The sequence below is a fragment of the Nematolebias whitei genome, chromosome 19 (assembly GCF_014905685.2).
Source record: "Nematolebias whitei isolate Nwh7 chromosome 19, NemWhi1, whole genome shotgun sequence".
NCBI classification, from domain to species: Eukaryota; Metazoa; Chordata; class Actinopteri; order Cyprinodontiformes; family Rivulidae; genus Nematolebias; species Nematolebias whitei.
In genome coordinates, this window is record NC_056516.1 from 26,458,912 (window position 1) to 26,470,721 (window position 11,810).

The following is an 11,810-nucleotide window of genomic DNA, read 5'->3' on the forward strand; positions in this document are numbered from 1 at the left end:
CTATGTGCTACTTTTAGCTTGGCTTTTGATATTTTTTAGCATTTAGCTATCTATGTGCTACTTTTAGCTAGGCTTTTGATACTTTTAGCTGGAACATCTCAGTTTATTCCATGTGTTTCTGCAGCCATTCAACATTCTCACTGCAAATGCACAGAAAATGCAATTTATCCAGTTTTATTTATTTTCTCACCAGAAGTAAAAAAACAAGTCACTATAAATTAAATCGAAGTAAGCAATCATCAAAAAGGAACATAACTTGTTAGACTAGAGTACAGTCCCATAATGTCCTAAAACATAAACAAATGGTCAAGATGCCTAAATTGGCCTAAAATGCTTATTTAAAAACAGTTGGTGTGAATTTAGTTGGTAAAAAACATGTAATTTTGGCTTTTCATTTGAAAAATGTAATCTTTTAACATTTGCATCCGAATAAATTTGAAAGCACGCCTTGTTCATATGGAGCTGGCGACTCGGAAACAGACAAACCCTCATGTGTCAGCCTACTCATGGTTTTCTAGAAAAAGACAAAAAGAACAGACTCAGAGTGTCATCTGGCTCCATGATGCGCAGTTACTCCTGGATCATCATGACTCTGACGAGTGAAGCCAACTTCCACTGTAGTCTGATGACTCCAACCGGGTCCTGTGAATGTGTCGGCACAAAACCTCGCTGCTGATCGAGGATTAGCTTTTAGAAAAGACTGAGCATGATGCTGCACCTTTAGGAGCACACTACCATCTTTTATTTGATGAACGGCAGGCGCTGTTTTTCTGCAGCACTTCAGGGAGTTAGAAATGATTAGACTCGATACAGTGACAGGCAGAGGGAAAATGCTAAAAGTGAGGATGTCTTAAAAATGGATGCTATGAGTTTGTAAGCATTCAGTTTCTGAACTCTTGAAACAGCTGCTTCTCTTGTTTCAGTCCCCAAAGGTTGAACTAGACTCACACTGTTCCTAAAAAATAACCCCAAAAATAAATATTTTACACTTCCTGAGCTGGTCGCCTGACTTGCAGCCGGTTTTCTAGATCAAACATGTGACAGGAGCGCTCTTTCAGACCCTGGTCTCTCAGATTATGGTTCTAATTGTTCCCTCTGCAGGCATCGATAGTCCAGAGGACCTGTGCATCCTCTACTCCAACAGAGCCGCCTGTTACCTGAAGGATGGAAACAGCAACGACTGCATACAGGACTGCAGCAGGTACGTCAACACGGTCATGTGTTTGAATTTCTCTGTCGCTGCATTTAGATCTTCAGAAACTGGTTAAAATCAAACGAGGCAGAAGCCTTTTCTCAATCCAGAATTTCTTCCTTAAGAGAATCTGCTGCATATTTAACCAACAACGCACTCTGACAGCAACAGTGAGGCTGTTTGTCATATTTGTCAGACCACAGTGTTTGAAACGGATGCATTTAGGCTTTAAAAACAAATGCATGTTATTCTTTCAGCAATATTACTCGTTTTTTGCACTTTTGTCTTAATATTACATCATAAAAAGGATTTGCTGTAGGAGCCATGCGTTGTTTTCTTTGTTTGCATGTCTATTTTTGGTATAACGTTGTTTAGTTTGAGTGTCTTTGGACCCTTTCTAATTATACTTATATTATCTTGCATAGTCTGTGCTGCTTTTTGTGGTGTAGAAATATTCTGAATTTTCATTTTTTGCATTAAAAAGATAGTTTAAAACACATCACAAGCTTGTTCTTGAATTGAGGCGGTTTGATCGGCTCCTTGATTTTGATTTTTTTTTGCATCTCTCTGATCCTCTTAGGGCTTTAGAGCTGCAGCCCTTCTCCTTGAAGCCCCTTCTGCGCAGAGCTATGGCCTATGAGTCACTGGAGCGCTACAGGAAGGCCTATGTGGATTACAAAACAGTGCTGCAGATTGACACCGGTGTACAGGCGGCTCATGACAGCGTCCACAGGTTGGCTGAACACGGAAATCTCTGTTTATGTGCTGCAAACTAAATGTGTCACTTAAAAAAAAAAAAATCATGGTTGAGTCCTCAACCCCTGCAGCGTGAGTGCAGTTGGAGGAAAACCTAATTTCTCTTTGCCGTCTTCATTCAGGATCACAAAGATGCTGATTGAGCAGGACGGGCCTGAGTGGAGAGAGAAGCTGCCAGAGATTCCCGTCGTCCCTCTGTCGGCTCAGCAGCTGCACCGGGAGAAACCCATCAGTGTCGAGCTGGCGAAGGCACGAGCCGCCAGGGCTGCGCACGAAGAAGGTGAGCGACATCATTTCCTTGTCCCCCGAGGGCCACGTTTGGTATTTTAAGATGCATATTACTGCTACGTGTTAACCTATAGTTACGCCTCTAAAATAAAAATGGCAACATTTTATTAGAGCTGATCAAAAAACTGGATAAATTCCCAACTATTATGAGTCAAACATGACTCACTGAACTGATGACATTTACAAGCCAAGTAAAAAAAAAAAAACACGGTGTTCTCAGAGAATCAGTGTGTAAATGCTGAGCAATACTCCAGCTGACTGTGTGTGTGTGTGTGTGTGTGTGTGTGCGTGTGTGTGTGTGTGTGTGTGTGCAGTATCAATAATGCAGAGGGAAGCTGATCCTCACAGAGTGTAGTGCTGCTGTAATGGAACAATCCTGCTCAGGTTTCCTTTGCTTCAGACTGCTCCGGCACTCCAGACGGTCCCACATGTAGCCTGAACAAAAAAATATATATTTAAATTAGGGATGCGCGATATTATCAGCATGATATCGGTATAGGCCGATATTAGCGATAAAGTTAAATATCGGACATCTGCCATTCCATCAAAATAACTCACCAATATAAAAGGTGCTGTTTTTTTAAATAAATATTTATGTAGTGTTACATAATTTTCAGCCCCCCTTTTTGACATTTGCATTTGGTAGCAGGCCAAACTGACAAAGACCATGCAGAATAATGTAGTATTTTAATTCCACAGCAGAGAAAGTTATGTAGCCTCTGTAAGTAGGTCTAAGGGAAAAAAATATCTGTATCAGTTATCAGCCAAATAAGTTTTAACATATCGGATATCGGCCAAAATTCCAATATCGTGTATCTCTAATTTTAAATATTTGTGATGTCCCACCTATTGCAACACAGACGAACAAATAAATTGGCTTATTTATCTTAATGACATGAAACTTGTAAACAGGAGTTTAAATGTTACTGGAGTGTTGCACTTTGGTTATTGAGATGCATAAATTTATAGATAGAAATGACTTTAAAGAGCAGATCGTAGGGAACCTGCTGCTGGGGAGTCAGGCAGAGTGTCAGTACTTGTCACCTTACTGAAATCTTTAACATGTGCTCTTAAAGGCAAGTACTTGAGTCCGCAATGTTGTCAATAAACTAAATAAATGACAAAATAAGATACAACATATGATAAAATATTATAGTATGGGATACAACATAATATGACGGGTGAATCCCGTGACCTGAAAAGGAAGAAGCGGGTAAAGGTAATGGATGGATGGATATGTTAAAAAGCAAATTGATGCAATACAATATAATATGATGTAATATGATACTATGTAATGAGATCCAATATGATGCAACACAATTTGATACAATGGATTATGGGACATTACAATAAGATGATGTGATACATCACAATTCAATACCATAAGACACAAAACAATACATTATTACACATTATTACAAATTCACTGCATAGAATGAGCCTGGTTCAAAACATCCCATAAAAAGCTTTCAGTGTGAGTCGTAACGCTTTCTGAAGTTACCTGTAATGCAAGTGCTGAGTCATGTTTTTCCTCTAAAGAAATCCCATCAGCGTAGGGATCAATATTTGAACTGTTTGATAAATGTCAGGATATGTTTTCAGTTCCTCTGCATGCGTACATTTTGACAGATCATTAGAGGTAGTCGCTTCCTCAGCTCATCAGACGGCTAGCTCAGAGAATGGACTCATCTGCTCTGCTCGGCTTTATTTATCAATAAATCCTGAAGCGGTCGGTTAAACAGACGACTTTAAAATCCATTAATTGCAGCTCACTGATGAATGAAATTTAAAAAAAAAAAGCATAATGAGGTTTATCAGCCCTTCATGAAAAGCAGCTGCACGTATTGCATATTGTATTGTAGGGTTTCAGATTGTGCTGCATTGTGTTGCATTTTATCATATTCCACCACATATTATACTGTACCATAATATACTGTATGTATTTTACCATATTGTAATCTACCATATAGTTTTGTATCCTATTATATTGTATGAAACCATGCAGTATTGTATCACATTGTACCATACCAAATACTATTGTTTTGTACAGTACTCTATCAATTTTTATTGTGTTTATGTCTTTGTTGTTTGTTTTTTAAGCTAGAATATTTTGCTAATTAGTTTTTTCTGTTTTCAGCCCGAAGAAAAGAGGCCCACTTTACTTTACTGAAACAGGAAGGCAATAATCTGATCAGAAAAGGCCTCTTCCAGGAAGCTGTGGAGAAATACAACGAATGTCTGAGAATCAAACCCGATGAATGTTCTGTTTACACAAACCGGTATGAACCAAAACAGCCACAAAGCACATCTTAAATTCACTTTGCAACAGTAACACCAAGATGCTGTTTTCAAGTTAGGCTGATTTTTGGAAGTGAAATATAATATATGCTAAAATAAAAGGAGGAAATGTACCAGTCTCCACAACAAACGGCTCTGCCTCAAAAACCTTCAACACAGAACTGAACTGGAAGACATTGGATGTTAAAACGTTTTCACATTTTGACTGAGCATGAACTTTGTTCACATTTTACTTAGGAACCAGTTTATGGGACAAACAGTAGAGGGCACCATATAATTCTTAGGTTCTGTTTCACCACATTTAAACGGGTCAGTACCAAAATCTAATAGTCTCATCTCCTCAACAAGAATGGAACAGGTTTTTTTTTTTCTGATTTTGTGTGAAATTGCTGTTCAAAATAATCCTTTAAAGTTAAACTAATGGATATTCTGATGCTTTTTAAACCCATACATGTTTATTAGTAACTCTGCACATATACAAATCAATAATCTATACATTGACGAGTCCTTTTCTGCTTTGCCTAAAATAACTTCAGGTTTTTTCTTGCACACAGCGGTTCAGAAATAGTTTGAAGGTGTACCCTGCATGGCGGAGGTTTAAAAACGATGTATTAAATTTATTTAATTTCAAACTGCAGTTTCTTTTCCCCCATTAGAGCCATTTGTTTCCTGAAGCTGAACCGTTTTGACGAGGCCAAGCAGGACTGTGACTCCGCTCTGCAGCTGGATCCATCCAACAAGAAAGCCTTCTACAGACGGGCCTTGGCTTTTAAGGGGTTAAAGGTGGACGATACGCCCCGTCAGTTTTTGGAGTGGACTTTTTTGTGTGTCTTTTTGCTGATATCTAGTCTGTCTGTGTGACCAGGATTACCTGTCAGCCAGCAGTGACCTCCAGGAGGTCCTCCAGCTGGACCCCAAGGTCCGAGAGGCTGAGCAGGAGCTTGAGGTGGTGACAGGTTTGCTGAGGCAAAGCCTGATGGACAACTCGGCACACACAACAAGGGTAGGAGCACACTTCATCGGATATACACAACAGCTGGTTTTAATTGAAGTTGCTTCATATGAAGTGAAACTAAACAAAGCTTTTTTGATCAGTTCTTCCAGGCGTGACAAAGCTTTGTGACACACACATGGAGGCCGTTGTGAACAGGTACATGCTGAGGATTAAAATCTTTTGGAGAAGGGTTAACAAATATTCATCTGGAGTCAAATTAAGAAAAAAGAATCTCCAATATTTTCTCAAAACTGTTGCTTCAAAGATATTTCTAACAATCATTAGGTTAAATTTGTGTTAATGGATGTGGAGTTCCTCAAGGCTCTGTGTTGGGACAAAAGTTGTTTATTTTGTATGTGAATGATCTGGTTGATGTGTCAGGACTTTTGAAGTGTGTTTTATTTGCAGATGATGCCACATTTTTTTTATTCAGGTGAAAAATACTGAACAGATGTTGGAGATGATGCAGGCAGAATTCATAAAAATACAAAACTTGGTTCTAACTTAATAAGTTGTCATTAAATTTGGAAAAAAGAAACATGATATTTAGAAATAGAAATAAAATTATTGAAGTCCCATTTAAAATTGTTAATATTGAAATTCATAGAGTTAATGAAATATAATTTTTGGGTGTTGTTATTGATGAGAAGCTGACATGGAAATCTCATGTAAATTATTTAAGACTAAAAATAACAAAATCAATTGCATTACTGTATAACGCAAAATAGTTTTTGAATGACAAAGGTTTGTATATATTGTATAATGTAATGATTATTCCATATTTAATCTATTGTATTGAAGTTTGGGGAAAAGCATGCAAAACAATTGCAAACCCTATTTTTATTTTACAAAAAAGAGCTATAAGAATTATTAGGAGAAAGTGCTATGGTCACCCAACAAATATATTATTTCATCAGTTGAAATTATTAAAATTTTATGATTTGGTTGAATATAGTATTTTACAAGTTATGTATAAAGCTCGTAAAAAATATTACCCCCAAATATTCAATTAAAATTTGTTAAAATAAGAGTCATTACAACCTTAAGGGAATGGAAATGTTTGTAAAACCTCCATTTAGAACGAGTGTGAAGGAGCTGCGTTGTAATTCAGGGAACAGGATTGTGGAATTGCCTTGATATCGCCATAAAAAAGGATAAATTTATATGTTTAAAAAGATGATTAAGTTGAAATTGTTTGGAAAGTACAATGTGAAGAATGTCTGAGGTTTTTTGTTTTCGCTTTGGGGATTGTTCAAGCCTGAGTTGTTGTTTGTTGTTATTTTTATTTTATTTTTTTTAAATAAGGGGAAGATATTATTATTTTTTTTTCTTCTTTCTGCATCCTTTTCATTCAATGTTTTTTTTTCTTCATTTTGATGAATTTGTTTTGTTTTTTTCTTTTAAGTGAATGAATACATAAATAAATAAAAATAAATACATTTTAAAAGCGATGCACACAAAGCCAAAAAAGGCTTCCTAATGACACCAGATTGTCTTCAGGCAGCTCCTTCCTCGGTTTGTAAATTAATAGTAATTCACAGGAACAGTAGAAGTTAAAATGAGGTCCAAAAAAATAAAGAACATCTTTAAAAAATGCTTTTAGGTGGAGAAAGACTAATAAAAATTTCAATTTGACTACAATTTAAGATAATGTTTTACATTATTGCTTACATTAAATACATTTTTACTTTTGGAGAAAATGTTTAAATAAAAAAAAAAAAATCCCTTTTATTTTAAATATAAAGTTCAAGACCAGAAATTAGCAAATTATAATTTGCAAATGACGTGAAACCTCATGTTTGAGAGTCTTTAAAGAAGTTACTAACTGTTGGGCATGGGGGTGGACTGATCATGGTTTAGGCTGGATGTTCAGCTGGTGGCAAAATTTACTTTTCCCCATAAATGATAACAAGGTGGTCTTTACAAGTAGGAGCAGCTGATTAACATCTCAAAAACTCAAATAATACCTCAGCTACAGCCTCAAATCAAAATTGACTTTAAAAAAAAAAAGGTGCCGTGGACGCATCCCCGTCTACCTGGCAGAGGTGCTTGAGTACCTGACCACTGAGATCCTGGAGTTGGTGGGAAATGCGACTCGTGACGACAAGAAAACCAGGATCATCCCCTGACACCTGCACCTGCTGTCCACAATGACGACGAGCTCAACAAGTTGCTGGGAGGGGAGGTCATCGCTCCGGGAGGAGTTCTGCCCAGCATTCAGGCGGTCCTGTTGTACATTTAATTTTCTTTTGAGGTTAAGAAAGTATTTTTGAATTGAAAATTTGCCACATTTGAGTCCAAATTGAAATCTTGACCTTGTAATGTCTGAATTTAAATCTATTTATTTTTCTAAATAAAAGGTTACAAAGTAAATGCAGAGCATCCAAGCCTTTACCTTAAACCCTTTTCTTTTTACTTTGTTACAAACAAAACAAAATAGAATTGCAAAGAAATCTTGCTTAAACACGACAGAAATGGATCACTTTTAGCTTCATGCCTTCTGTAAATCGGTTTAAATTGTATTCCCTGAGCAGAAAGTTCCCTAAAACCTTTCGATGTGTCTGTTCTGCTCTGTGACAGCACTTCCACACCAGTCAGCCGAGTGAAAACAGAAACGCCACACACTCCTGAGACGAGCTCCGCACCATCTGCAGCCTGTGCGAACCACCCCACAGCTGCTCCACCTTACATAACGGGACGCTTTATTTGAAAAGGATAATGTCAAGGTACATGTGACCGTTATAATCATTCTGATTCTGATGTAAGCACTGCTCCATGTGACGAGCTGCCGTCGTGCAAATGGGAGGAAATAATGCGTGCCTTATTGAGATTTCTACATTTAGGATGACCCGCGCCAAGATAAACATGCTATTTTAAGCGACTCTTAACTAAAATGTGTGTTAAAAGGTTAAAGTTTTATTCCAATACAACACATCCGAGCTGATTCTGAGGCATTTCTGCAAACAAAAGCTGCTACTAAATAGAAAAAAAACAAGCGCTGTGTAAGCTTAGAGCAGAAACCCTGGTAGGTTCTGAACTCTGCTGCTTCTCAGCACCTAATTCTACACTTTCGTGGTTTTAAACCAACATTACGCTGCTTCTGCTGACATTTACATTTGATGGTCAATGGGAGGATTGTGGTTCTTCCTGTAAGATCATACATGAACTTATTCCATATGTTCTCTTCATTCTGCTCTGATCTTCATTATTAATACTTATTTTTGTAGCAACCTGTTGAACAAAATCTACAAATTAAAAATAAAAATGTCTCGATAGTGTGGTTTTCACCTTGTCTGCTGGTGGTGTAATCATGGCAAAAGGTGAAGTGTTGAGGAACAACTACAAACTTTAGAACCACTCACTTTTAATACTTTGAGGCATTTTAATGTTTTATTAGTACAATAATAAAAACTGCGATGCATTTATGTAAAATGTACAACTGCAGAGGTGACGGAAACCTTACACACTCGGCTATTCAACTAAACTGCTCAGTGGCCGCACAGCCAGCAGTTACTGTCATTAAGTAAGTTTGTTTTATGGTTTAAAATCTAGTTTTATTTAAAAATGAACCTGAACCGAGTTCACGACCCCGGGCAGCCAGTTGAGTAGCCCTGCTCTAAACTAAAATAATTTGAGATTAACGTAAAAATATGGGATAACGTATATTGGTGTATGCAAACAATTCTATAATTGTAATTTTTAATCTCTGAGCTGGGTCAACATGTTTGGTTTTAGATAAGACTTCTTGAATCATAAAAAAAAAAGGAGTCAACCAAATTTGTAAAAACAAATCGAGTTGAACTAGAAAAAAACAATTAAACCTGGAGCCGGTTCAGATTCGTTCTACCGAAACAGAATAGCTGAATACGTAGAGATTAATATAATAATTGAGAAAATTGGGAAAATTTAGTTTTTAAATTTCATTTGACAAGTCAATTTTTGGTGTTGGATAAATGCAACCGACAAGGCTAAAGTCTGATATCAAACCTCTTCAAAGAGGAGCATGAACATTTGGTCAAATCTTTAAGCTTTATTTGTTCCCATAGTTTTGATTAGTGATGACTTTTAGGTTATTTCTCATTTACCTTAATGTGACACCTGTGGCAGTCAAAGATGGAATGAAGGCCTCATCTTATTATAATCAGCTATACCCAGCGGTGACGCCAGTGATGTCTTTAACACCAGCGTCTCGTAGTTCTCTTTAGAGTAGGGATGTGCAGGACGGTGTTTTAAAGATGAGACTGGACTTACAAGGTGAAAGCACTGCTCATTTACTTTTTTTTAACCGTGCAGCACGCTGACCTTGACAATTAGGCTGCAGCTTAAAAAATAAGTGCTCTTAAAACTTTTGGCCCACAACAGCCTGAGCAGTAGCCTTAAGAGTAGCCATGGTTCACACATTTCCATTCCATTAGTTTGTTTGTGCACAGAATACGTCTTTAGATATATAAAAATAAAGTTGCAATATCTTACTTCAGCCCTTAACCAGAGAGAAAATGTACATGTTAAGCACAATGTGCCACAACTTTCATTTCACTTTTTGTCATCTTCTCTAAATCAGGGGTTCCCAACTCTGGTCCTTGAGGAACGCCATCCTGCATGTTTTAGTTGTTTCTCTGCTCCGACACGCCTGATTTTAATTAACGGGTGATTAACAGGCTTCTGCAAAACATGACAAAGTAATTAAATCACTGAATCAGGTGCGTTTGTGCAGAGAAACAACTAAAACGTGCAGTATGGTGTTCCTCAGGGACTAGAGTTGGGAACCACTGGAGAACGGAAAGCTGAACTTTCAGGCAATGTTTGTTTTGCTACATGGAATGTAAAAGCATGTACTGTATGTAAATAAACTGAATCAAAGTGTAAATAAACTGCACTGGGAATGCTTTAATGTGAGTTTTTATGACGATCCTTTGTGTTTTATTATGGTATCTTTATATTAAACCAAACTGTTACACACATTTTTATAAAAGTGAATGAATACCACTACTTTCTGAAGGGTAATCTTATTAAACGATGTGTGGACGAAGAGACATAACCTGACATTTGGAAAGACAAAGAGTCATGTCGTCAGAAGCAGATACTGAAATCTGATGTAAATCCTTAACAGGTCAAACTCTAGTTTCCTGCTGCAGAAGGTAAACGACACCAAAACACAAACAAACAAGACTTGGATTTAAATTTTATTTTAAAATATGCATTTACATGCACATTCTGAAGCGGATAGTTGGGAAAAGGAGACGTTATCAAACATAATACACCTTTTTTTTTAAATATAAAAACAGAGCTGGCACTGGTTTTTAAATACTAACATAAAGGAAATACATTTTTAACAATCAGGTTATCCTGACCTGGAGGTGCATCAAACTCTTGCTGCTGCAATAAAAATCTGTTTTGCCTCAGAATGCTCTCAACTCAGCTGCTTGACGTCACGCCGCAAAAAGATGCAGCTTTATTGTCACTGCAGTCTGATTCTTGATTCAAACTGCTTTGGATAAATTAAATGTGTAAGATTATTTTCCAAATAAACGTTGGCTCGTCAAGGGAAGGTTTTTTTTAAAAGTCGATGTAAATAAAAGTTTTGGTTTAATCTAATGTTCTAGCGTCTTTGTGGACAATATTTAGATCCGGTCAACTTTTAAATAAAATTAAAGTCAATCTTTGGTAGGATAAACTGAAACGTGGGTGATTATTGTCAAGTTTGTGTTCATTTGTAGCATTTTTCTGACATTTATAAATGTCAACACTTTTGTATTTATAACATGAAGACTCATAATGAATTAAAAAAAGCACTATACACAGAAAGTTTTCCCCAAAAAGGCACTGCAGGTTCAACAAATATAAAATAACTTGCATCTGTCATTTGAGATGATTTAAGAAAAGCCTCGAGTTAAAATAAACCTTAATTTTGAAAATCAAAAAGCTTCATTTGGACAGAAGTAGCAAAAATCAACCATTTTACACCAGAACTGTGCATTCACGTCTGAGTGTGAAGCAGGATGAATGCTTGGATATAAAAAAGAGGTTCTCATTGCACAAAAAGGAAATCACAAAAAGCTGGTGTTTCCTCACATTAGTTACTTTAAAAAGCTTATTTCATTATTGCAAACACACTGTTTGGTAGAATTTCAGATTCTAGTGACCTCTTAATAAAACGAGCCCTGTAGGTTGTGAGACGTGCTACAGTTTCATACGTTCTGTTTTATAGGAAAACACTTTTAAGTCCATCTTTGTGTGAACTAAATTCTGCAGAAAGGAGTTTGCTGCTTGCCTGAAGCCACA

General features: G+C 36.8%; 1 protein-coding gene across 1 annotated transcript in view; it reads left to right on the plus strand.

The window, feature by feature from the left end:
- The window catches only part of spag1a (sperm associated antigen 1a), a 9,470-nt gene extending 850 nt beyond the window's left edge, over nucleotides 1–8,620 (plus strand). The window contains exons 2-9 of the mRNA XM_037693325.1: nucleotides 1,102–1,201; nucleotides 1,773–1,925; nucleotides 2,071–2,228; nucleotides 4,374–4,515; nucleotides 5,191–5,317; nucleotides 5,400–5,537; nucleotides 5,630–5,684; nucleotides 8,109–8,620. Coding sequence (XP_037549253.1) covers nucleotides 1,102–1,201; nucleotides 1,773–1,925; nucleotides 2,071–2,228; nucleotides 4,374–4,515; nucleotides 5,191–5,317; nucleotides 5,400–5,537; nucleotides 5,630–5,644 — 833 coding nt within the window. The 3' untranslated portion in view covers nucleotides 5,645–5,684; nucleotides 8,109–8,620. The remainder of the gene's footprint in view (nucleotides 1–1,101; nucleotides 1,202–1,772; nucleotides 1,926–2,070; nucleotides 2,229–4,373; nucleotides 4,516–5,190; nucleotides 5,318–5,399; nucleotides 5,538–5,629; nucleotides 5,685–8,108) is intronic.
- Nucleotides 8,621–11,810: the final 3,190 nt, after the last annotated feature.